The sequence below is a fragment of the Vidua chalybeata genome, chromosome 2, assembly GCF_026979565.1.
Source record: "Vidua chalybeata isolate OUT-0048 chromosome 2, bVidCha1 merged haplotype, whole genome shotgun sequence".
NCBI lineage: Eukaryota > Metazoa > Chordata > Aves > Passeriformes > Viduidae > Vidua > Vidua chalybeata.
In genome coordinates this window covers 21,049,959-21,077,716 of record NC_071531.1, presented here as the reverse complement: position 1 = coordinate 21,077,716, position 27,758 = coordinate 21,049,959, and the positions used below count along the sequence as shown (strand labels likewise).

Here is a 27,758-nt window from a genome sequence, read left to right as displayed (position 1 = left end):
AAACAAGTATTTTACAATGATGGTGGTGGAGCACTGTAACTGGTTGTCCAGAGGAGCTGTGGCTGCCCCATCCCTGAAAGCATTCAAGGCCATGTTGGATGGGGCTTTGAGCAACCTGATCTAGTGGAGGTGTCCCTGCCCACGGAAGGAGGTTTGAACTAGATGAATTTTTAAGTCCCTTCCAACCCAAATCATTCTATGATACTATGAAATGACAAAAAAGTCTAAAAAGAATGATTGTATAAAAACAGGAGTAACCAGACATTTAAAAAATATTATTATGTTCTTATATATTTGAACAAAGTTTTATCTGCTCTCAGTAATGACTTTCCAATTTCTTAAACTGCATATAAAAATGCATATGCAAGCCTTAACAGACAAACCTATTCCTTTCAAAAGTAATTTTACAAATACAAGGACATTTACAATGGAAATCTGGTTTTGTGGCTTCTCGTAAGGTTGTAGCAAAACTGTTATTTGCTTCACTGGAGCGTACCTTTCACTGTAGATGCCTGTAGCTGTGGCTCTGTACATCCATGTATTGGCCACACCCATGGGCTCCTTTGGCCAAGACCACCCTGCTGAGGAGAGATTCCTCTGTTTACTTGCATGTGCTTTATTTACACCCCCAGCCAGCAGCAGGCCACAGCTTTCGGTCATGCAACACCCTGAAAATGCCAGCGTGCTCCTCAACTCCACGGTGTGGATGCTCTGTGTGTTTGAGTACCCCAGTGAGGAGAACAAGGAGCCAGGGGTGCACTGGAGGAAAGGTCCTGAGTGGTTTGACTAAAGCAGATCAGCATGAAAGAAGCCTTTTTTTAAAATAGCATTATCTACTATTGCAGTTCATGTTGGAAGCTATCCTCTGTACAAGTGAGAATGAAAGTGGGCGAGGCACAGGTTACAAAGGTAACTTCTTTCAGTTTTACGTGCAAAAATGCTATCCTAAGGTCTGGCAGTCATGCAAGCTATCCTGTCTATCACTGCCACTGTATACAGAACCTCACGCATTTAGAAACAAATGCTGCTCTAAAGTGAATGTAAAGTGCTTCACATCAGTCTTTTTTATTTCTTTCACTATCAATAACAGTAATAAAATAATTCAATCCCTGCACATGATTCCTAGCTACATATTAATATAAATCTGGTGGTTACTAGGCTTTCAAACAGCTATAAAAGATTTTTTTCTTAGTCACAGATTTTTCAGTTTTTCAAAACTCTAAAATTTCATACATGCTTTTAGAAATACATGTTTTTAGAAATTCTAAAATTTCATACATCCTTGATTCAACCTCCAATTTTAACTTTTTTTTTTTAACTTATTAATAAATCAACTTAAGCCCCACACTGATAAACCAAACACTTTGCTTTTACATAAACAGTTGCAGATTTTAACATCTGGGCACTGAGGCTGGAAATCCTGAACTTAAGGTAGTCAATACCACATGAATGTTAAAATAATAAGGTATGTGAATCTGAGTTCATTCCCCACTGACTCTCATCAACTACTCTCCAGTAGACTGATAGTAGATAATCAGATCATTACAGCATCCCAAGACACTTGTAAATAAACTCTTGACAGAAGTTTCAAGAAAATATATTTATTCAGTTTTGGCAGAGGAAGAGAAAACATAATAAATATGACAATTTTTACACCCTTCTTTACAAGTTATTTTTATATCACATTTCTGCTAAAAATTTCAGGTAGTATTTAAAATTTTAAAAGAAGACATTCACTGAAGAAAGAACTTTTAACATGAAAAAAATACGTAAGAGTGCAAATGTTTTATCGTCTTGTGTCTAGTACTTAATTTTCAAGTCCTTTAAAACAGTGCAAGTTACATTTTAGTTCAATAACACTGCAAGCATCCAATTAATATGCAGAACTAATACACAGAATTCTGTTACTTGAATAATACAGATGGTAATTTTTCATTATATAACATCAATTCTCCTCTTAATTAACACTGAAAAAAAACTTTCCAAATTTCTGTAATTATGACACTTTTTACAAGCTTTTTACAAATCTCATACTCAAGTCCCCATCTGAAGCAAAATGAATCTAAGTGGAACCTCCTTAAAACAAGACATCCACCAGGCACGTCCAGCTCCTGTTCTGACATGTTTATACAGCTCTGTGGAGCGCAACTGATACTTTCTCAGCAGAAGCAGACACAAGTCCATTGGGATGTTTATTTTCAGGAAAAGGAACTGGGGAGCAATCCCTGAGATTCTCTAGGATGCCTGTAGGTGTGTTTTGACATCCCTCATGTTTTGCTAATTTTCTATGAGCTGTCTACTCAAACCAGTTTTCTTTCAATAAAAAGCGTACAGCATCGTCAAAGCCATTTTGGTACAACGATTCCATTTTCTCCTGGTCTGGTGGGAACAAAGCTTGATTAAGCCTTACTAGGTTGGCCAGAGACAGCTGCAACAGAGCAAGAAGCTGTAAATTAGTTTATTAATGCAACTCATCTAGATGTGACTGTTCTGTCATCTGTTTCATGGAGCATATGTAAAATGAAAAGACTGGCATGGCTGTGTCTCCACCAGGAAAAAACCACGTCCAGGTCACTGCTGAGTGCCAGGACAAACTGGCACAGTCCACACACACAGAGTTAAACTCACAGCATCCAAGACAGACTGACTGTAAAACTGTCCAAAGTTTCTGAAACACTTTAGCTTTGGAAACACTCCCAAAACCATCTCGCAGAGTGGTTGTTGGCACATGTTAAACTTGTGCAAGGAAATATTTTGACAATTTACTAGTGCAAACAACCACATTCTTGGGAACATTCCCAGGAAATGTTTAACATATAAGTATAAACGTAGCTTCTACTACCAACAAATTAAAAACTACTCAGCATCTTAAGTGGACACTCTGATCATGTAAAAGGATTTTGGAGCTTTATTCTTGAATAGAGATTTTATTAAATTGTTTACAACAAGCTAAAAACATAATTATATTTAATAATGTTCTGAACAATTTCTTTATATAATTAGTACTTAGCCACATTATTATAAACAATTTTACAAAACAATATCAGAATCATCTTCATTATTTGAAGTAAGCAATTATTCAAATTCTGACACCAGGAGATGGAGAGACAGAAAACTATTCACATTCGCATAGAGATAAATGAAGATGTACAACTCTTCAATTTATGCAGATTAAAATATTGCTGAAATGAAATTATTCTTAGTCATCATTTTTACAGCCCTAAAAGCAGAGGCACTTCAATTTGAATAGTTTTAAATGTTGCCTGGGATTCTGCACAAGTCTGCACATGACCCCAGAAGTAATGTAACTGTTCAATTAATTTTCTGTCTCTAAACTAAACTAATCACCAGCTCATTTTTCATCCTCTAGACACAAAACACAACCAAGAAATATACAATGATTGCATATATTTCCAAGATACATGAGATCAATAATTTCATACTTTATGATCTTTACCAAGTACTACCATGCTTAGTATCTCTCTGTGAAATATTATAAAGATTCAAAAACTGGTCCAATTGAGAAAGGCATTACATAACAGTAATTTTAGTAAAATTAAGAAAACATTAAAAACTGCCTAGAAAGAAAGTTCTACACTAATTATTATTGTTAATCTTTCTTTCTAATGAAATATCGTTGACCACTAGGTCAATCACTATTCAATATTTTCTTTCAGCATGTTGAAGAAAGGAAAACTGTGGTTGAAAGTTTGTGAGACAAAGGTTGCAAAGACAGAAATGAAAATGATGAAAAGGAGGCAATAAAAAAAATCAGTCTCATATTTCAATATACAGCAATGTTTTTGCAACTTATAACAAAGCTTCTGGAAAAGCATTGTAGTCACAAATGTTCACAAGTTCTCTTGTGCAATGCAGTGACAAGTCACTGTATATACCATTTTAAATATACAACTTAAATTTGTATTTTAAATTCAGTTAGAGCAATTGATTTCAGTAAGTATGAGGAAATGTCATGCAGCTGTCCTCTCCTGAGGTATTCTACCTTATTTTTTTCTATAAACATCTTGCATAGTCAAAGACACCTGGTATTTAAAGCAAACCTAGTATTACTTACACTGAACAGCCTGATGTAATTTGCTCTATTTTGTACTGGATCAATGCTTTTCAAACTTTCTTCCTTCTTCTACATTCTCCTTATCTCGTGTTTAAGAAAAGGTTTAATCTCCATTTGCAAAACAGAAAATGCCAAAACTTTACATAAGCTAATATATGAGCACAAAATAGATACTTAAATATGAACATAACTGCAGAAGTACTTTTTAGTGTTTTTAAGTTAATAAACAAGCAACTTACCATCATATCTTGCTTTGCTAATTTAACATACAGGTCCACACGCCCTTTATCTTGTGGACAGATATCTAATCGACCGCTGAAAGGGGAGATTGTCACCGTTCTTCCAACAGGCAAGATAGGAAGGCCATTGGTAAGGCCACCATCAACCCACTTCTATAGGAAAACAGAAATATTTTCAAAGTAACACCAGTACAGTATGATCACAATGCAATACTTTACCCTTATTGACCCTGCCTCCTTCACTCTCAAGAAAACTTACAAGCTTCCCTCTAAGAATACAATGAAAAACTTCAGTTATGTGTCAAATATCAAGGAACTGACAATGTAAACACAGAGATTTTAATCAATGAGCATTTAACATAATGTACAAATTTGCATGTAAGGTATTTATCAAGCTACTTATAAAGACTTTTTTAGTTAATTAAAAAATAAAATGCTGCATATGGAATTTTTCTCAATGCATACATGTAAAGACAAGACTGTTAATGCTACACATAATGTATCAGATATTCATCAGATGATGTATACTCCTCTATAACATTACTCTGATTGACAATAGGAGCTGTACAATCTGTATGTGCAGGTACTCCGACTGCAGAAGCTAAATCACAAATGAATCCTCTCCTCTTCTGTCATTCTTCTTCCAGAGCCTCATTTCTTCTTACATACACTACACAAGACAGCAGTAGTTGGAAAGTGGAAGGTTAAGGTGGGAAGGAGCTGAACAACTATGACATAAGAGGGAGCAGACCTAACTCTGCCGCAGGACTTGAGCATAGTGAAGAATGAGATCTGGGCGCCAAATTCCATTCCAATATAAACAGGATAACTGTGACATTGTTGCATCGCTCTGGGGAATGGTTTTCCCCACCGCCAGAGACCACTGTAGCTGTAACCATGTTAGTTTAACCCTTCCTTCCTTTCTGGACCCAATTGGCTGGGAGACAATTGTCCTTTCGTGAGCAGGAGGCTAGAAAAGGCCATGCTCTTCCATTGTTTGCTCTCTTTCCCTCTTCCTCCCATGGAATAAACGTCTTGGACCACATCAGGGGTTAGAGCCTCTTTTGGAATCTTTTGCTTTAACCCTGAAATATTTCCCCCAAAGCTCTCTCAGATCTGGGCTAGCCTAATAACTCCAGGGGGCTGTGGGGGTAAGTATTTCATGACATCTCTTGTTAATGTATTTATACCTTCCTATTTCTTTCTGTGTTACAGGCATAGCCCAAAATTCAGCATGGGTCTGCTGGCTAAATGGATTCACTAACATCATACATGAGGTCTGTTGAAAAGATGCATCACACTGATCAGCTGATATGTATTGCTGTATCTATAATTCTAAAGCTGACAAGCTTTCTGATATAATGACTACCTAGCTAGCAGCAAATACATATGACTTTGTGGGACTTTTTAGCAGGGGATCTGTGAAAGTTATAAACGTTCTAGAGGCATAATTCGTATGAGTGGAGAACTAAAGTATCATGTATTTCTCATAAGAAGAAATAGCCATTTTCATGCTTTTAAAATTTTTCTTAAAGTGTTAATATATTTATGTAACAAAGACAAAAAAGTTGTAGGAGCTAGGTTGAATAAAGACAACTGTAAAAAGGTTTTCTTATAAGAAATACAAAATATAGTACTGAAGTTGCTTTCCCTTAAGATGAAATAGTTACACGATAAATGAAAACATATAAAAAGAAATGAAAAATTACCTGTCCTTTAAATTCCACTGGCTTAATTCCTGCATACAATGGTATAAAACTACTTGCTAGCAGGACCTGGAAAGAAAAAAGCAGAAAGAATAGGGAAAAAAAAAAAAAATGGCAACAAAGTAATTTAGAACCAATACGTATTTCCATACATATCTACCAGTCAATATACTAGTTTTACATAAATCTATTGTCATCCCAAAATGTCTTCTTGTTTTGGTATGTCAAAATGTGATTAAAATTATTCAAAAGGGTTTGTTTTTTTATGACTTGGCAGTGACAACTCTCAAAATAAAATATCAAAAATTAACTCAATGATTAATGTGATTCAAGATTATGAACTTAGTTTTGCACAATGTAAAGTAAATCTATAGTTTCCAAGAAATTAAATATGCCTATGATGAAAAAAAACCAGTTTATTGTCAAAGAAGAAGCTGACCAAGTCATTCTGTTAGCATATTAATACAGTGTTTACTTTTCTAATCAGATTTTCAAAGTTTCAAAAATACCATGAACATCCTGGTAATACACATATGTATACCTTTACCAATGTTTGTATTTATACATTCAAGTATCAACAAACTACTGTTTCCCCTACTATAAGGCTTCGTTGCTGTCTAGAGCCATTCTTGATTTTTATTTCAATATTTTTTAGCCCAGGACACCTCTTCTGTCATGTATAACTGTGCACATATATATACCTTTCCATCCATTCATAGCAACACCTATGAGACAGTGTGGGTATCTCTATACCTGTGTATCTACCCATACGCATTTAAGCAAGCAGCATACAGCATTTCCAGGAGAAAAGGTAAATGCAGTATGTCAGAATTTTTCATACAGCTAAATACGGTGGATATGCACACACTTGTGTGGTGGCATGGACAACCAATCTGGGGAACTGAAGCAGGTCACAAACTGGTGCATACACTGTGTGAAAGATGAACAGGTGCAGAAAAAAAAAAATCACAATCCATAGATATTATGAAAATAGAGAAAATGCCTGAGCTTTTTTGGCTGGAATTACATTTGCTTTTAAAAATGTTAAGCTATTTAGTGTTAAGCCCTTCTGTTTCCCTAACAAATTTTAATGAAGACTGTATATGTACATGAAGTCTTCAACTTCCACTTTGAGAACTGTTTTCCTGCTTATTTCTCTTCCTAGTCATGTAGAGATTTGTCTGAGCTCAGATAAAAAGGCTTTCTCAGTTTTCTAAAGTGAAACTGCAGCTATTTCTCTACCAAACAGGCCTTTCACTCACAACAGTCTAAAACAAGATACCCAAGTTCCCAACACCAGCTTCTTGCTGAGCCCTGCTCCTTTTCTCCTCTCTTCCTCAACTCCATCTCATTGACTTTGGCCCTTCTACACTAAGAGAAATGCAGAAAAAAGATTTAGTGGAGTCAAACCCAGGTGACTCCTGCAAAGTTTGAGTTCTTTTCAAGAGTACTGAAGAAAGCAGTTGCTCTTCTTATAAAGTCACTGAGATCTCCTGAGTGAGGAGAGGCAGGACAAGTTTGATGAACAAACACTTTCAGTATTTTCTACCACTAACAGACCAGTGGACCAGTGTGGACTTCTAGGCACTACCTTACTATCCCAAATATACCAGTGTTCTGTGCCTTGCTCACTCACAAACACAAATAGCGCCTCTCTCTCCACTCAACTCCAGTCTGGGAACTGCAACTCTACAAATGCTGATACAAGATGATTGTCTTCACATATGGCAAGACTAGTTCAAAAATGGGAGATTATTACCTGCCTTTTCAAGTCCACAGGGAATAGAAAAAAAGATAAAAGCTTAACATTGTAGCAACACACATTGAGTTTAGCCATTACGAAAAACTTTGGAACCGTAAGGCTTGGTTGTTAAGCATTGAAGTTGAAAGATATCTGGCAGGGGTTACAGATGTTTTGCTGTTTATAAAATAATCTGCCTAGCAGTACCTTTATCCATGCCTTGGCTGTAGGTCATGCCTAGGCATGATACAATAAAATAACCTAACAAGCTCTACCCTCCCTGCTCCTGTGGCAGCCACCAGCACTCAGCTGCACTCATGATACAGGCAGAGCTGAAGGCATGCACAAAACCAGCTATTAGGAGCTGGACTGAAAGATCAGACAATATGAATATATTCCAGTGAGCAGTTATGTGTAATTTTATTACTATTATTCCAAACCAACCGACTGCTACCATAGAGAACAAAAGAATAGAACAATGGCTAAATCAATGAAAAAACTATTGAAATACTAGTAAAATGTACATATTTCCAAGGTCATCCTGATGCTTCTTACTGTCTCCAGGTTAGAAGATTTCACTGCAAAAACACAAAGAATAGAAATCTCCATGCTTGCTACCATTGCATACTATAGCTAGAAACAACAGTGCATAACTTGAGCTAAACTCTTCACGTAATTATATTTGCATGACAAAGTCCTGTAAATTTTGAGACTGTCCATGTAGAATATAATGGGGTCAAAATTTTAAAAAAATATACTTTGAAGGCAAACTCCCAATGCACACTTTGAAGGTTTTGTTAACAAGTGTCATTTTTTAAAGTGATAACTATAAAGAATTTGCTCTAAGCATCCACAAGGATAGAGAAAGGAGTTCCTTCTTACACTATTTCCTCCTCTATATTGATACATCTTATTATGTCTTCCACTAAGATACAATCAGTTACTAGAAAGAACATCTGCTTCACATGCATCTGAATTGCTCCTACCAGCTCTTACCAGCTTATGCATACAATCCTGATCCAAATTTAAAATGTGGCATTCAGATAAAGAGAAGTACAGTGAAAGATCTATTTTCCAGCTACAGTTAAAATGCAGCTTATATACAGTACTTAGGATTACATTATAACTAGTACCCATAAGCACCTGTAGGAATTGCTCCATTTTTTTTAAACTTCCTTTACTTTCTTTTGTGATGCAAAAATCGTATCAGTGAACTAAGAGATGCAAACATTTTTACAACATTTTGAGATTCTCTACTGTGTTCTCATATACTGCAACAATTAGTTACTTGTTACTATTAGAAACACTTTGCCTACAAGGTAGAACTTGAATAACCAGTGAAGGAAACACACACAAACACCTGGTAAATTTTGGCAAAATTTGTGAAGCTATAGGATCAAATTCTGCTTTAAACTTTGTTTATATTACAGCTGTAGCATCACTGGGAGTAGACATGGTTACCTGAATAAACAAGTGATTTTACTGTACAATTAATAATATACTCTTAAGCCCTGAAGAAACTTCAGAGTTTTTATTTACAACTGACATATTCAATACGATTACCTTAATGAGGTCCTCCCTGGAGGCAAAATTTGAAACCAAGTGATTTTCCCCACTCTTGGAGTTCGTGACTGACACATATAGCCGGTTCTCAGCTATCTCATGAACATCAGAAGGAAGAATAGACTCTATGCCCTCCCTAGAGGAAAGAAAACGCTCAGCATTACTCACCACTATTATTTAAAAACCTTGCAAGTGCATTAGGGGTGAGCACCCCACAGCATCACAGAAATATGCACCCTCTCCATTTGCATTTGGAGAGCTTTCTAACACAAAAATGATCTTACAGAAGCATTAAGATAGGTACCTAAGTGTTTTCATAAAATCATAACCAGGTGTTACAGCACCAAAGTTCAGTCTTCTGACTTCCTCTGCAAATCCATAGGCAAAGTGCTTACATTTCTGGAAATAAAAAGCATTAACCATTAAGGATGTTTAAGTGATTTAACTGCAGTACCTAAAATATAGTAGAGGCTAAAGCTTTAATAAAAGAGTTATTATATCAAACTGAAGGATTTTCCCATATGTGCTTGGTTTGTAACAAGACATGCATAACAAAATGTTGATCCTTTCCTAACGATTAATTTGTAAGGAAAAAAAAATCCTTAATGTAAAAAAAAATATATAAACTCTGATGATACCACTCCAACAACCAAGCAAAGTTAAAGGCTATTTTTCTATATACTATCACTGCTAAATAATCAGTTCCCTAGATCATGCCATTACAAGAACAATCATTAAGTTCAAAGTCTAAAGCCACCTTTTATTTTAAGGTCTACTTCAGAACTTAAACCAGACACAAGTACCTTAAGATATTTATAAGCAGTGAGAAAAATAAAAATTACAACAATTTCTTCTCACTAAAGCAAAAAACAAGCTACTAACAAATACACATATTTAATTAATAAAATATTATGGAAGTATTTAATTAATGGAAAACTATGATGGGTGACGTAAGAAGAAGATACACATCAGAAGACCAGTTAACAGATCCCTGTACAGAGAATCTTTTACACAAGCTGAAATGCCCAGCATTAATGACTGCAAAAAAATAGCTTGAAGTGTGAGTCACAAGAACTCCAAAGGGACAGTAACGGAATTGGTATAATTTGTTTTTCAGCCATAACATTCTGAAACAATGAATTATGATCCTAAGTGCTTAAGACTCACTATTCAATATTTGTAATCCTTTTTTTATCCTTTCATGCAGGCTTTTCTAATGATTTTAGGGACTACGGAAAAAAGCTAAATTCAATCTTATGCAACCTTCTGAAATTGGTACTTTATAAATTCACCCACATTCACCCATATAACCACATGAATAAAAGACAGTTCGGGTTTCCTGGATTATTAGGTCTGTGCATAAAGAACAAATATGTTGCTAGTAACAAAATCAACGAGTGAGTGACTAAGTAAAAGAAAGAGAAAAAAAAAAAAAAAGGAGAGACATGAATATATCCCATTGAGGTGGAGAATACAGAATCCATTGAAAGGCAAACAAGGAAGGAGGTAGGGTGAGGATTAACATGAGATCAGAGCCAGCTAACTGAAGGAGTTAAACTTCCTCACATCACTCCTATGACAAAGCACTCATCTAAGCAAAAGACAGAAATGTAGCTCTTGCATCCACTTTCTTTATATGGCCTTTGAATAAATGTATCCAAAAGTCCACTCAGAGGTTCATACCTTTTAAAGAAACAATTATTTGTGCTACTTAGCTTCACATTGGTTACATTTGCACCTTTACCCCATGAGATACCTGCCATTGCCAGCTTGAAGACAATTAAAATACATACGGCACATTCAGACACTTCTTTCTATAAATGCAGAATAAATCCACAAAACCCTACACAGAAGCACCTCACAACAACTTTCTCTACTTAATGTTATGGGGAGCTAAGAGTACCAAACTAGGGAAATGACAGAAAACTACTTTCCATATTACTAAGAATGGACTGTACAATTTCTGCTCTCAAAAGGGACAACTTCTTACAGCTATGAATTGTTTTAGAATCTGAGTGCTAGAAGCTTTAAACAATACATCTACATTTTAAATAATGACTGAGGCCATGTTTAGAAATTGTAACTGCTTGTATTGAGTTAAGCAAATTTGATATCAAATATAACCAAGGTAATTTTAAAATAGTTATTTACCTACATAGTTAAAAAAATAGTTATTTACCTATTTACCTATAGTTAAATAAGCCAACTTAGAATTCTCAAGTCCCACACCTTTACAGACAGTGACAAAAATCCAGTATATGACAGAAAAACATTTGGAAACTGCCTTAGAACAGCAACAGTCAAAACAATACATCTTCAATGTTACTTTCTCTCCAAGATAAGGACAGGTTGCATTACAGCTTTGAGACTAGGAGATGCAGAAAGTCCTAATTATGGCTTACCTAATATTGCCATCTCTGGGGGGAAGGGGGGTGGGGGCGAGGGGGGAAGAATTAAAAAATAATTAACTGATTAGGAGCTACATTTGTGGATATAAAATATTTCAAGCTAGAAACACAGTAAAGATAATAATATAATTATCCTGATATGAAAAGTTAATTCTATTCAGTACAGAACACTGCCTTTACTTAAATTCCATGAGATTTAGAATTATTCCCACTGACAAAAGAACTCCCAATTTTCCATTTAAACACTGTAACAGAATCACTAAAAAGTACACAAAAAATGAAAGGACTAGAAAGTTTATGAAGCTTTCTTTAACTTGTAATAGTATGACAAATACAACAGACTCAATGTAATATAGACTTAGATTCCACAAACAAAAACTAAAAACTGTTCTAATATTTTTACTTAGAAAGATCTTTGTAAGTTGGACCAAGCTGAGAACAAGGGCTCATACCCAGGGTCTGCAATAAGCAGAAAAATTTCCCTGGGCTAACAAAGGGCTGCCATGCTCACCACAGAGGAAATCAAAGTCAGAGGTACACATTATACCAGGCAAACTTGAAACTGAACTACCAGTCAGAGGTGACAGAAGGGGAGTAATGCCTGCACAGAATACAATGAGGTTCTCTCCACAAGAGAGAGGAACTTGTGTAATACCAAGTCATATAAAGAATGCTTGCAGGGGTGTGGGATGGGAGAAAGAAGCCAGGGAAAAAACAACTGCTGAAAGCAACAGAACTATAGTTAATGCTGCAAGCTGAGTTCATATCCCAGCAGAAACAACCAACAAACAAACAGAAAGATCAGTGGCAAAGTGGGGTTTGGCTGGGACTATTATTTGAATCAAATGAAATGAAATAAGCAAGGCCTAGAGGAATTATCAAATGCTCACTTGGAACAAAATGTAAGTGTAACTCAGATGAAAAATCTAACATCCTGTATTCCCCACAATAATTAAAAATAGTAAAGAAATCCTAACATTTTGGCAATGTCCGGTCCTCTACATTTATTAAGGTAAAGTTGCTACGGACAGTTCAGGAGGGCAAAGCACTGTTAACCTGTGGGGAAAACCAAGCAAACAGACACCAAATTTGTATTTACACAGCTTAAAATATAAGGTTCATATGAAATATTTTTATCGTTAACATTTTTGCTCATGAGTCACAGATGTGGTTAATGAAAATACGATACAAGAGTCCTGTTCCCAGCGAGTAACAAGAAGAAAAAAAACAAGACACAAAACATTTTAATAAACTTAATGGAAGATGATTATGTAAAAAAATGTCCTTTGAAAATTATCATGGCCTATACCTATGAGTTTATTAAATTACCTCTATATTTTCTGGCACTGCTAACAAGACAGCGGCAGCCAGAGATCCCGCAGAAGCTCCCGCAAAAGCTTTCACATCTCTCAGTAACTTCTTACCATGCCTGTGAAAAGCAGCTGCTGCCCCCAAGTGGTATATGCCCAGAAAGCCACAAGCTGCAAAGGACAGGTTGATGTGTCTCATTTGGGCTGTGGAAATAGTGTGTCACAGTCAGTCTTTTGCCATTTGTCTTACAGTATACATTTTTTTTTTTTTTTTGCATAACATACTCTAACTATATAAAAAACCCGCAAGTTATTTGAGACCAGTAGAAGCTTTTGATTACTAAATACATCAAACAATCAGCAGTTAGTTTAGTATCACCAAAACTGAAAACAACTCTAAAATAATCCTTAGTGCAAATCCCATTTTAAATCAATCAAAAATATATATTTTATATATAACATAACTACATATTTTTATCTGATTTGTCAAAGAGTAGCTACACAAAAGTGATGAAAGAATACCTTGGAAAAACATTCTTAGCCACCTTTATCAAAAAATCAAATTAATTATAAAACTGCTGGTTATTGTCTCATCATGTAGTGACAGGACTGGGAAAATGGATTCAAATGGAGAGAAAGTTAAGATTGGATATTAGGAATGAATTCTTTACTGTGAGGGTGGTGAGGCACTGCAACAGGCTGCCCAGAGATGCTGTGGATACCCCATCTCTTCAAGTGTTCAGGGATGGAGCTCTGAGCAACCTGGCCTAGTGGGAGGTGTACCTGCCCATGGCAGGGGAGTTGGAATGAGATGATCTTTAAGGTTCCTCACAGCCCAGGGCATTCTGTGATTCTCTGATCATCCTCCCCCTTACACAAGCAGAGCCTTGAATCCATTATAATTCTCTAAGAGAGGATTTTTTTTTTTCTGTCATCTTGGAAACTTGTTTGCTTACTAGAATTATTAATAGGCAAATTTTTAAAGTAATTACTAGTTAATTAGTAAGAAAAACAAAAACGTATTTTTGCTACTATTAAAATAAGAAGGAATAATAAAAAAACAAAGTAAAATACAAAGACTAAATGTAGGAAAACACACACTCCAAAGGTGTCTAGGGTAGAAATTTTAAATTAACAAAAAAAAAACCACAAATGGGAAGCATAAATTCAGATTATTAGGGATAGTTAATTAAATACACAAAACAGAATGCTGTGCAATTTATTAGCTCTTCCGTTTCTGCAAATAACTACATCATGAAAGCAAGGTATCCTGCAGATTGTATTTTACAGATGTAAGAGATATTGTACACATAATCTTAGTATTGAATTAAAAATAACCCCCTACTGTACTTGGGTTCATCTCAATATGAATGGGAATAAAAGACAGAAACTGTTATGTCAGTCCTGATGAAGAGAGGCAAACACATACAGCATGACATTTTTGTTAAAGATAGCTCTTCATCTCTGAAATGGGAAGGCCAGGAAAGATGAGGATAAGAAACAGCTTTCAAAACCATTAGATAAGAAGACATGCTAAACCCAACTGCTTTACCCACAGCATGATTAATATCAGACCACATGATCTGACCAGGTTTGCTATTTTACTGAGAGAGCATCTCATAGTGCCAGGAAATATTAGGTGCACCAGTCAGTCTGCTAAAACACGTAGTTTATCAACTATGCTGGAAACGTTTCCATACCCACTTGTAAGCAGGAATACTTGTAACAAATCTAACACATTTGTCCTGATAGAAAGTACTAGAGGTTGGCTCTTGATGTGTCAATAGGAGAGAAAGACATTTAGAAGGAAGAAAGTGATAAATTGATTTACTATTTTTGTAAAAAAGGATCTTTTAATTTAAACAAAAGTCCTGTGTACTGAATAGAAGGTAAAAAAAAATATTCAAGATGCTACTGGAAAACAACAAACACAACTCTACTTTGGTTTTTTTTTAATAGAGTAGAAGAAAACTAAAACAGTCTTTGAAGTATGATGCCAGGATATGCTTCCTTTCAGGATAGTTAAACTCTTGGGAGTTTAACCAGATGCTGCAGCTGTCTCCATACATTCTACAAATTAGGAGCAAAGATGCATTTGCATCACAGGCCACTTTGACAAAAAGGTGAAGCTCGTTAAAGCAACTGCATTATTACATAGGAATGGAAGAATCAACTCCCATTTCTGTGCAAAATAGATCTCAAGATCAAGATGCTACTAATATGGAGCACTATATGAAATAAAGATTATGTTTACATAGCTTATTGGTCAAGAAGTACGCAAAGTACCAGTTCACAAATCCAAAGAATTACACCTAAGGAAATTATGAAATGTAACTAAGAAATGCAAGTGTAAGATAATAAGATTATGTAAATCAAAATAAGTATATGGATGCTTACGTACATGTATACACACATTTCAACCTTCTACAAGGCTCTTACTCCAAAAAGTATCTATCTCTGTAGGAAAATAATTAAATGTTCATAAATAAAAAAAAAAAGATGAGAACTACAAAGTGTATCTAAAGTGTGGTTACGTAAAAAACTTTAGATTAAAAGGTTTTTTTAAAAAGAAAAATTCCTTACAAATGTGGGAGAAAATATCACACTTAACTGTATAAACAGTTCCTGGTACATTTTCTCTAAAGCAAGAACAGAAAAGGAGGTTATGTGAACAGAGGAAACTATTTGAATCTCAGAATCAAAGCTACTGAACATATCCCACTAAAGTCAGATATCCATACCTTCTCTTACACACCTTCATGAGGAAATTGTAGTCTCTTAGACAAGCTTTAGTCCTATCTAATTTTCAGCTACTGGGAGTAACCACTATTCTCTATTCAGTGCCTGGATACACGACATTCACTCTTTCATGTGAGTTAATTTCTTAACACTTAGATCCCACACTTTTCTGAGTCCTTCATTTCCCTACCCAAGAGACAGAAAGAGAGATTATTGAATGAGTATTCACATCAGTTACTTGACTGACAAAAGGATTCAGTGAGAGAAGAACAGACAAGAATAAAAAAACAGCACAAAGATTTCAAGTCAAGGAATACTGTTCAAGAATGCTGCTAGTCTGTGAATGCTGTGAAGAGCAGACTAATTTCAAGTCAAAAAAGATTACATTAATACAATGTAAAAATAAGGTTAATTTTTTTTACTTTTAGTGAACAGAAGTACTTGACCCACTGGATTTGTATGGCTTGCAATACAATACACTGTTTTACAGATTCCCCAAGAGAACCTCAAATTAAGAGTAGCAATAGCATAGCTGTGTTACCCAGACACTACATTTTTATTAATTAGTATCAATTCCCAGGTATACATTAAGAATTTGTCATATACACAAAAAAAATTAAAATTCCTCATTACAAATGTTAATTGGCAGATGACATTCAAGCTCAAATGACCCACTGGTTACATCTAGTTTCATGACTGAGAAATGGGGTATGCATATATACCCAGCAAACCTTTTAATTGGGTAAATAATGAGTAGGAAAAAAATCAATGAATCATTCAAGTGACTTCTTGCCCAACATTCTTATGCTTAAAACATGGTTAGCTATCAGATCAAATTTGGTTGCTCAGGGCTTTACCCAGTTGTTAACTTGAAAATCTTGCAATGTTTAGCTCCTAAGCGATACCTAGCATTTGTCTGTTGCTGGGTGAAACAATGAGGTCTTCTTTCATTTGTTCAGAATATTAAAATCAGTGGAGTATTGCAAATACCCAGCATTACAGAGAAGAAACAAAACATTAATATCTTCAATCCTGCACCCACCTGCAGGAAAGTGGGTGGAACTGAGGGCTCTTCAACAAATCTGTAAAAAAGCACTTAACCTACAAGGGATGCAGATGATGAAGATGAAACAGATAAATAAGAATCAAGGCTCTATAAGGAACTACTGCTTCACAGATACAGTTAAGCTATGTAGTTTCACCTTGCAAACAAATCTCCGAATAAGAGGAAAAGGTAAGAAAGCATTTTTTAGATTAATGTCTTGTAAAATCAGAAAGGAAAGTAATAGGAAACCAGACACTTTTAAAAGAATTCTTACAAATACGTCAAGGCATCACTCAATTTGCAAGTTATAATGGTGTATTTCAGTCAAAGCATGATTCAAAAATGCCTTTTGCTTTGATGATATGATAGATCGCTGCCTTTTTGATCAAAAAGTACAGTATGATTATAAATACTCCAAAGAGGAAACAGAGAGAAATTTCATTAAGTATACATTATGACTATTCCCTGACAATTTCTTATAAAGTAACAGAAATGGGGTATAGTTACATATGGACACAAACCACTTCCTTCAGCTGCTGGAGCAGAGAGCAGAAATCTTGCTATCTTAGAAATAGTATGAAACACCTGTTTCACAAGACTTCAAAACAAATATTCTTAGAGAGTTTAACATAAATTGTGACTATTAAGGATATTAACACCTATTAACACAAAATTGTCATGTTGGCATGTCTTAAGAAAACATTTCAATGAACCTTGAAGATGCACAAGTACATTTCAGCTGGACAGTGCACATAATGTATGACATAAACAGGACAGAACAAACACTTCTGCCACTGCTTTTCAAAAAATGTCATCTGACATGATTGGCAAAATTCAAACCACAAAGATTTCAACTGGCCAAGGGGATAGAAATGCTTCTGTTGTCTATAAGAGAAAAAACAGAAGTGTAAGAAAATATATGTACAAGAACACGGGGGCTGTTCAGTTTCATTATTTTGCAGATAATACAGGAGCATTCAGGAATAAACATAAACCTAAGAGTTCCCTTTAAAAGATTATCACATCAGCAGGAAAAAAGCAACCCACTGGAGATTAAAAATCGACTGAGGGGTAGAGGCATTTCTGTTTACTCTGCAGTATCTCATCCATTTTGTAATGCAAACCTTCAAGAGAATGTATGGAAGAAGACAAGGCTGTACAGAAAAATTATTATACAGTACCACACAGCTTTCTGAGGACAGGTACTGTCTTCCTGATTGTCATGCACATGAAATAGCACAACAGTTTCTCATAGGGCCGTTTCCTGAGCAATGTAATTATATAAACATAGTACCATCCTAGTGTCTTAACCTGTCAGAACTACCTCCCTGTCATCCCCCTTGTAAACAAAAGCTGAAAATGCCCAAAGCAACTGAGTACAAACACCTTTACAAACAAAATCTACATATACATAGAATGCAAATGACCAAGCACCCTGAAGCACAGGAGAAAAAATGTATGATGCATCACAGCACATCTGAGGATAAGTTACTAGCAAAGAGTGACAAAACAAGCAAAGTCACAGAAAAAACTGTTTAGCTTGGCAGCACTGCTAAAATAAAGGTCATAAAGGTAACTATGAATTTACCTGAATCAAAAATCACCACTGGCACAGAAATGTTTGGTTTTTCACATTTCTAATGGGAAAAGAAGTGCACTAGCATAACAATTCACAGCCTTCAGTGAATATAAGAATTTGATGAAGTTGAAGAAAAAAAATAATACGTACTTAATCTAACCAGGCATTAAGAACCTCAAGAAAGTCGTGAGTCTCTGCAAACTATAACATTTGCATATAATTCCCTTAAAATTAAAAAGGGAAACACACTGCATGATAGAAAACTTTCAAATTAAGATTCTAGACCTTGACCCTTAAGAGGTCAACAGAGGGGCAGGGAAGGCTGACTTCTGGACTCCAGAAGAGGGTGGCAACAGGTTCAATACCTTGTAATGAATGTTGTCTTCCATCACATACTCCACTGGGACTTTTTCCAACAGCTATTTTGGTTCCCTCTGCACTAGTAGCCATTTTTCTATCAACTACTGATTGTTTATCATTTACCTTGGAAACCTACAATCAGAGTCAGACATATTAAGATTAAAAAGAAAAAGAATGGTAATATGACATTATTTGACACTAATGGTTGAGTCATCTAGATTAATTTTGCAGTTGCTTAGCCAACACAAAACAAGTTCAAACCTCAATGTTCCACAACTTATGCCTGGAGCAGTTTATATATTAAAGATGAATTTAACTAGATATTGAAAAACACTACCATTTGGATATGCCAGTATCAAAAACAAGCTTTGTGTCCTTTACCACTATTTTTACTTATATCTACAGATTTTTTTATAATCAAACTCTTCTGTTTTTATCCCCCATTAACAATACATTTCCTCCCTACCCTCTGTTGCACAACATTGCATCTGTAAGTAATTTTTCAGAGAATTCTGGTCCTATTCCTCACTTAACGATTGTCACTCTAACTAATCAGCCTGTCAGTTATCCTGCACTACTGCTTAGAGTACAGTTGGAAGAAAATTAATATTTCTCCCCAACTTAGAACTATCAGACTCAAAAATTCACTCTGAAATACTGGTACTTTAGCACTTATTGCTGGCTGCCCCTTTACCTTGATAAACTGAAGGCATCTTCAATTCATAATTAATGCTGCAAATTCAAAAGCTCTGTAGAATCGAAAATAAATTATTTTATCACTGTATTTATGCACACCACTTATATCTTTAGAGAATCTAAAATACTTACCTGGAATTTAGCTCTGTTATGTGGCACTCTTAAAGTGAAATAGCTTGGAATTCCAATCCAGAATTGCCAAGTTTTGGGAAACATGCAACTACACAACTGGCCTTCTTTCATCTGGAGCAACAGTATTTGAGTGCTACAAAGCTTTTTGGAAGTCCACATTTTAGTAAAAGTGATCTCTGGATCCAGATGATGTGGTAATCAAATAGATACTTGCAGAAGCTCTTTTACCATGAAGTTACAAACGAAGTCATAAAAGCACTCGGCAGAAAATCTCTTTTAAGCATAACCTGTTTAAAAGACATTATGAAAAAAAAAAAAAGTAGTTGAAAGGTTCACATCAAGGCCTTGATATTGTAACAGGGCCCTCCTCACACCCATCCAACCCGAAAACACTGAGGCATTAAAAGCTGATTCACTTGACAGGGAAACTGTTTTGTTCAGTAGCTCCTCTCTCTCCCTCTCACCAGCCCCCATCTGGTACCCTGCTGTTCACGACCGACTACAAAGTCAAATGTTCATTTCACAGACAGGAAGAACTAAAATTGTTACTAATGGAGAACCCCAACCGAACAAACTCTCCCTTAAGATTAACAACATGAATACACTGCTCCTTCTACCTCAGCTGAAAACTGTGGATGCAGTGATCCAGCAACTTCAGAACTTGTTCACTAAAATAAAGTGCCGATGTGAAGATCCCAGTAAGAGACACTCCAGCATGCTGGCTGGTACAAGGCAAGCCTCGTCACCTTCTCTGTTAATAAGATAGCACAGGGGTTACTCACATACCCGGTGCAAGCGTGGTTTCCACCTTGACCATAAAGAAAAATGTATGGAATTGTGCTTGTTCAGACGAAAAGCAGGTTCCTGCCTGACCACCACTGCAAACAACCCCACTGTGACCCTGTGCCAGCGAGGTCTCGGCGGAACACCACCAACTTCCAACTCAATCCCGAACAGTAAGTGACTTAAAGATGCTCTGTTTTATCTCGTGCACCATGAGATCAGGCCTGTGGTGTACCTGGATTTTTCCTGCCTCCACTTTAGTTCAGCAAACAACCAAAACAAACAAGCACAACAGTCGAAACGGCGAGACAAGTTCTTTTAAAGCTAGCAAACACAGAACGTGAAGGACAACCGCGGGGCGCACAACGCCAAAGTGCAGCCACTGCTCCTTCTAACCTTGGACACTTACAGCAAGCGGGCGATTCCTACGCGGGACACGGCCCTTCAGAGGCCAGTCACTTCAACCCCGTCCCGATCGCCCGCTGCCTCCCCGCAGGCCCGGGGGGCTAACGCGGCCTCCGCGAGGCAGCAGCGGCGGCACGCTGCCCGCCTCGGCCCCACCTCCCCGCCAGCGGCCCCCGCGGCAGCGCCGGATCGCGATGGGGACCGGGAGGTCACGGCGGGCGCTGCCCGGCCCTCACCCCCCCACCCCCCCGCGCCTGCGCAGCGCGGGCGCGGCAGCGCTGGGAGGAGCGGCGGGACCGGGGCCGGTGAGGCGGCATCGCCCCGCCTTCGCCACCCGGCCGGCGGCGCAGGGCGTGCGGGAGGGCCCGGCCCCGCCCGGGGTTGTCGCTGCTGTCGTGTGGGTGGATGCCCGCACCCTCAGCACCGCCCTTGCGCAGAGCCGCGCCCCGTGTAACCGCGTCCTGTTGCTGACAAGGTGACCTCAGGGCAATAAAGATTACTTTTTTTCTCCCTTTTAATTTTTTTTTTTAATCCCCCCCCCCTTATTTTTTTTCTTGTCAATGTTTCCGTTTTACGAAGGTGAGCCCACTCACCTTCTGTCAGGCCTGAGCCACAGCAAACAAGCACGCAGATTGAAGATGCAGATAGATCCTGCGGCCAGCAGTGAAGGAAGAAAACATGCTGAGGGAGGGCAAAGATGCCTGTGGAACAGAAGTGTGGACTCTCCCTGAAGTCTGGCTGACTGGGCTTCAAACTAAACTTGCGAATAGATTTCACACAGATTTGTCTCCGTCACCTGCGGCATCCATTATCCCTGCTTTTTCTAGTATCTGGGAGATGCTGGAGTGGATTTGGGATAGAACGAGGTGTAGCTGTGTTGGTGGGACCTTGGCACCTTCTACAGGTCTCTTCACAGTTTAGCCAGCCTTTCAACTGCTAAAGAGAAATAGTTACAAAACAGAGCCCTTGGACTGTCTTACAGCAAAGATCCTCCTGTGGAGTTACTGCCTGCTGATTTCATCATCCTGTACTCTTTCCCCATGTTTACAGGATGAGATTTTAGATGAGAATGCCAGATGAGACCCTGTGGTGAAAAAAACCCACTTGCCTTAATTATAGCCAGAGTTCCAATTTTTAGAGGTCAGTACTATCATTAAGACCACATTTGCGTCTAAATTAATACTTGGTTGACAGCTATGGCAAGTCACAAACATGTCAGGAGGACCGTTCTTATTCTTTCAGATGTGGACTCAAGTACATTAGTTAGCCTCTTGGTCCATCTGTGCTTTGTCTGATCTATTAATGAATTGGAAAATGTGTGCTGTGGATGAAGCTTTCTGAGTTGGTGACAAATCTTAAATTGAGGTAAGTTACAAGTATAAACACAGCAAGTCATTATGAAGGACAACAAATGAGATGGTGTCTCACATATAGCAACTCAAAGTCACAGAATTGTTGGGGTTGGAAGGAACCTGTGGAGATCATCTAGTTCAATCCCCTTGCCAAGGCAGATTCACCTGAAAGAAGTGACACAGGAACAAATCCAGGTGGGTTTTCAGAGGGAGACTCCAGAACCATCCTGGGCAGTCTGTTCCACTGCTGTGTCACCCTCAACGTAAAGAAGTTCTTTCTCGAGTTGAGGTGGAATTTCTTGTATTTTAGTTTATGGTAATAAAAGAGAAACATTCATGTCTTCTTTGGCTTTCAGACTTCTTAAGGGCATTGAGGTGCTGGAGCATGTCCAGAGAAGGGCAACGAAGCTGGTGAAGGATCTGGAATGCATGTCCTATGAGGAGTGGCTGAGAGAGCTGAGGTTGTTTAGCCTGGAGAAGAGGGAGGCTCAGGAGAGACCTTATCACTCTCCACAACTGTCTGAAAGGAGACTGTAGCCAGGTGGGAGCTGGCCTCTTCTCCCTGACAACCAGTGACAGGATGAGAGGAAATGGCCTTAAGCTGTGCCAGGGAAGATTCAGGTTGGACATCAGGAAGAATTTCTTCGTGGAAGGGGTTGTTAAGCATTGGAATAGGTGGCCCAGGGAAGTGGTGGAGTGAGTGTTCCTGAGGATGTTTAGGGAAATTCTGGGTGTGGCAGTCAGTGCCATGGTCTGGTTGTCACACTGTGGTGTTCGGTCAGAGGTTGGTCTCAATGATCTCAGAGGTCTTTTCCAGCCTCATTGATTCTGTGATTCTTTAGCTCCCTAACTCAAACTCAGTCCATTCTCTTTCCCATGGCTAGACATGATCAGACTCTTATCCTTCAAGTGTTAAAGATTATTTCACCTGCTGCATTTAGATAAATTCATCCATATTCAACCTTTTTATAGCACAACATGCATCTTTCATTCTTTGCTCCTTTAGTAGTTGTTCTTTGGAATTCTCTAACATTTTCTTAAGAATAAAGTGCACAAAAGAAATCTGAGATGAGCTACATAAATGTTTAAATGTCTTTACAACATGGTGTTTGTCAGAACAGGTATTTTGGAGCACCCATATATTTAAGGAAGAAGGCATTTAAAAGTGTATGTAAAATCATTTCCTGAAACAGATTAAGCTAAAGGAGCAAAAGGAGCTTTCAGTAACAGCACTTTAACTTAGTTATATATTTGGTCAGCACAATTAAGCTGGTTAGCTTAGTCTACTACAAACTACTGCAGTAGTTAGACTACTCTATATCTCTTCAAAAAGCTCTGCAGAATAATTTTTAATGGAGAGGATGCAAGATTCATGTTTCACTAAAGGATTTAATGCAGTTTTTTACAACGTTAATTCAAATTGGCCTTTATCCAAATACTGATTGATGGATTGAAATGTTCGAGGAAATATGATGATTTATGGCATTATATTAAGATTTATGACAGAAATGTATAGTGGTGCATCACAAAGAAAAGATGAGATTCTTTTTTTAGGATAAGCATAAGAATAGTGCTGAGCAACTGATACTCAAAGCTACGAGTTTGACTGGTGAGCACTGAAAACTAATTCCTTTCCTTATCACCCTTGTCACCTTCATCCCAGTGCCAAAATAGAGTGTGAGTCCTTTTGTCTAGAAGGACATGAAAGTGCCTGTGCTTGAGGATACCAGGTCCATTGCTGAGGTATACAACCATGGCTCAGAATTCCGAGGAAAATGCTAAGTTGCGGGAGAAAAAAAATAGCTGTCAGAAGGTCTGAAAAGGAGATTCATGTGAGATGAGAAAGCTGAAATTTCAGATGGGGTAAGACAAGGGAAATCACTGACATGGGCAAGTATAAAATCATGAAGAAAATACAGAGTGTCAGAGGGAGGCATGACTGTGGCTGTGCTCCAGGGAGCTGTAGGAGCTGCCCTTTCTCCTTCCTGACTTTTGCCCACCTGGCTAGCAGAGACTCTGCATATAAAAGGTGGTGAGCACATTAATGCCTAACCTAGTAGTGATCGTTTGGGTGTGATAACCAATAAATAATTTTTAAATTTCTGAGTATGTCCTGCTCACAAAATCACTTTATGCTTGGCTAAGGTGTCCAAACAGGAACACAAAGAGGAATGATTAAAGGACACAAAAGTTGACAGTTAAAGCATTTGTGGCAATTTTACCCCCCAAAATTCAGTTCAAAAGAAAATACATACTCCCAGATTAAAAAAAAAAAAAAGATGGTTTTGGAAGGAGACTGGTGACACTTGATCCAGCCAAGAAGTCAAAAAACATATTCAAAAAACAACAGAACAAACAAAACCACAAAACAAAACAGAGGCACAGTATTGCCAAGGGATTCATTGGGGAAAAATAATCAATGAAAAAGTTCAAGGAATCATTATAAATCTGAAATATGAAGCAGATTTTTTTCATATGTTGAAAATTTTCTTTAGAATTTTCCTAGTAATCTTATGACCTATTGAATATAACATGCGAATATTTAATAAAATTGGGAACAATCACAGCAGGGATAGTGTGTTTGTACTTTTGTTCTTTTTCCTTTTTTTTTCTGTTTTTGCTTGCTTTTATAATAGCTGAAGCCACATATCTAATTGAGAATGATTATTTTTTTCAGGCAATCTAGAATTGCTCTTTGTTCTTTAATAGCCCCCAAATAAAGAGGGGGGGGTTTGCATCCCAAAGGTATGTATGTTATTTGATATTGAGTTATTTTCCACAAATGTTCATATAGCTCATTAAAGGGCCAGCAATTTTTTTCCTTGTTTCTTCTCATATAACCAGACAGTTTGATATTTTCCCTCTCACTTTTTGACATCTTGGGTGGGATTTGTCAAAGGAATGCAGGCGTGGGATACAGTCTAGACATGGCTATTTGAGCTAGTCATTCTAAGCTGCTTCAATGGTCAGCAAAGAGAAAAAGACACTTTTGGAAAGGAATTAATTTCAGCACAGAGTACACTTTTAAAATATGTTAGATGCATCATTCTCTAAAACTGCTTATTTTTCTTTATTGACATTGAGGAAAGTCTGAGAGGACCACCTTAGAGGTAAATGATTGAAGTTTTGCAAAAGGAGCCTCTGTCCTGGCAACAGTGTAGACTCTTTCGGCTGCCAAATGCTGAGTCTGCCATTACTAGAAATTCTGAGGTGAGATGAATTACTGTCTGGAAGCCAGAGAGCAAAACCTGAAACCATCCATTAAATAGAAAACTCAGTCAGAAAATGGACATTATAGAAGGGGAATGGCTCAGTGCTTTTAAATTACTCCATCTGCTCACAGTTTGTCTCCTTTCATTTCCTAACACTTCGTTTAAAGTGTCTACTTTTGCATTTCATCTTTTTCCTCTTGTCACAGCCTTTGGGGATGCCTGTGTTCAGATTCACAGCTGCCATGCCCATGAAGAGGTTGCCCAAAAAAATGTGGATGCTCCACCCTGGAAGTGTTCAGGGCCAGTTTGGATGGGGCCCTGAGCAACCTGGTCTAGTGGAAGCTGTTCCTGCCTAGGGCAGGGAGGTTGGAACTAGATAGTTTTTAAGGTTTTTTGCAACCCAAACCAGTCTATGATTCTATGATTTTGTTGCTCTGAAAATCCTCTTGGAGATGTTAGTTTGTTATTTCTTCTGTTAAATACAAGCTACTTGGGGTCAACACAGGCATGAAAAGAGGTGTGTTTGTAAACAGGGAGAGGACTTAATCATCAGAATTAATGTGTAGTTTCCAAGTTCCAGTTTGATGTGCAAGTAGTTGAGGTTTTTTTGCATCTTTCAGAGTTTGTAATACTTCAGCTTTAGGAGATTGATAAGTTGCCACATTTTTGCCTGATTCCATATAAAATTATCTTTTTTTCCCCCAGTCCTGTACTAACTTTGCAAAAATAATTTTTATAGGGCTTGGTAAAGATTTCAAAATCTTTATACTAATAATAACTTCCCTGTATTGCTTAATCTGTTGTATATTCAGTTACCAGGAGTTAATATATTTCATGTAGTTTTTTTTAAATCTTCTACCATCTCTCCTCTTTTGAGCTGTTATCTCATCTTTCCATTGCTTTATATTGCCTTCTTTATATTTTAAATGTTAAAACTATTGAAAGCATGGATAGTAGCAATGATAATAACTGTGCTTACATCATATCTGTATATAAGTATGTCCCATGCATCCACTACATTTAGCATGAGATGTTTTTAGTGCTTTTTGTAACAACATTTGTCTTTTAGTGACTCATTAAGCAAATTGTCACTCAGTTTATTTTTTGTAATATGCCTTCTATCAATTTATTAGTCATTGTTAAGCTTATGAGAACATAAGAACAGTAAAGAAAATTAATCTAAATAAATTAATGGTGTGAGTATAGAGTGAATTAGTTAGGCCCCATTAATTCTTTGTACCTACTGATTCAGAATCAAAAAGGTCATAGCTGAGTTTGTAGACATAAATGTTTGGATATTAAAATAGAGCTCTCAGACACATTAAAGCATTTTCTTTTTTGTTTTTTATTTCTATGCATAAAAAGGTAAAAAGAACAGATAAGACTTTGATTCCTGTACTTAGATGGGAATTTGATCTTTGAAGAAATTTTTAAAAAAGTAATTGAGGTAAAAGACAGACTCCTGAGTGAGGACATAAATGATTGCTTTGGCTTTCTGTGGGGTGATTTTTAATCTTCCTATGACCTATTATTTCCCCTCCATATAGGGAAGCTCCCCTTCAGCTTTGTGTTTCCATTTGGCTGTGTGTGATGAGTCCACACAGCCTCAAAGGGCTCACAAATGGTATTTAGCAACTGATGGGTTGTGTCCTCTCTTTCACCCCATAACTCACCTCAAGTGCACATAATCTCTTTTTATTATCTGCAGATACTATTAATTACACCATCATTGACATTTACCTGAAACAGCTTCGTTTCTGCCTGAGACAGCATGAGACTGCAGAAAAAAGGTATTTGTTGATTTGCTATGACAAAATATTCTTTTTTATCTAAAAATAGCCTGTTCACAGGAAATTGTGGCAAGTTCAGTGCGAGATGAGAAAAATTACTGAGCAGAGCAATAGACAAGGGCTTTGAGCAACTGAATAAGAATTTCTGTTGGCAGAAGGCAAGAGAAGACAAAATCATCTCATTGATGATTGATGATATGATCAATTCATATTTTGATCTGTTTTGACATGTATGGTGTTGGTTAATTTTTAAAATATTAGATTTGTCTCTTCTGTGGCTCCACTGCTGCTTCAGCTCTATGTTTCACTTCATATTTTATGCTTTTATATTTTAACCTTAGTAGCTAATATAATCTCCATCACTGTAAAATGTATAAAGGACATTATTGTATTGATAATTGGCAGCATCATTAAAAGCTATTGAACAACATTTGCATAAGGCAAAAACTTGTTAATTGAAACTTTTTTACATTACTGTAGTACATAAAGGTCAGATTTGATTTGTACTCTATGATAGAGTGAAGCTATAAATATGATGAGTTTGGATGACCTTTCTTAATAATCTACCACCAGTTTCATAGAATAACTGCAGATTTGTAGTAATTATCTGGTTAAATTACTTG

At 37.0% G+C, this 27,758-nt stretch overlaps 1 protein-coding gene across 4 annotated transcripts; it reads right to left on the bottom strand.

Annotated features, from left to right (window-relative positions):
- Positions 1-1,581: 1,581 nt before the first annotated feature.
- On the bottom strand, positions 1,582-20,977 carry PNPLA4 (patatin like phospholipase domain containing 4). Of its 4 annotated transcripts, XR_008429561.1 has the most exons (10): positions 20,786-20,977; positions 19,594-19,880; positions 18,771-18,897; positions 13,062-13,246; positions 9,629-9,723; positions 9,325-9,460; positions 6,024-6,089; positions 4,315-4,467; positions 4,076-4,183; positions 2,358-2,428 (listed from the first exon to the last, which is right to left on the bottom strand). XR_008429561.1 is itself a non-coding variant. In XM_053936440.1 (9 exons), exons 2-9 carry the CDS (start codon positions 19,750-19,752, stop codon positions 2,297-2,299), a joined length of 1,053 nt encoding a protein of 350 aa, XP_053792415.1. In that variant the 5' UTR covers positions 19,753-19,880; positions 20,786-20,977; the 3' UTR covers positions 1,582-2,296. The 4 variants fall into 4 exon arrangements, 3 of the variants coding, with proteins under 3 accessions (XP_053792415.1, XP_053792416.1, XP_053792417.1); XM_053936440.1 differs by lacking the exon at positions 4,076-4,183 and having other exon boundaries at positions 1,582-2,428; XM_053936441.1 differs by lacking the exons at positions 4,076-4,183; positions 20,786-20,977 and adding an exon at positions 19,460-19,514 and having other exon boundaries at positions 1,582-2,428; positions 19,594-19,659.
- Between the last annotated feature and the right edge of the window lie 6,781 nt (positions 20,978-27,758).

What these genes read in the sequence shown, in the direction of transcription:
- PNPLA4 (XM_053936440.1), bottom strand. Translation starts at nt 19,752, where the DNA reads ATGTGGACTTCCAAAAAGCTTTGTAGCACTCAAATACTGTTGCTCCAG. An exon ending in CAGTGCCAGAAAATATAGAG is followed by an intron (nt 9,724 to 13,061) that starts GTAATTTAATAA and finishes TTTTATTTCCAG; the next exon opens with AAATGTAAGCACTTTGCCTA. An exon ending in CCAGGGAGGACCTCATTAAG is followed by an intron (nt 6,090 to 9,324) that starts GTAATCGTATTG and finishes TTTTCTTTCCAG; the next exon opens with GTCCTGCTAGCAAGTAGTTT.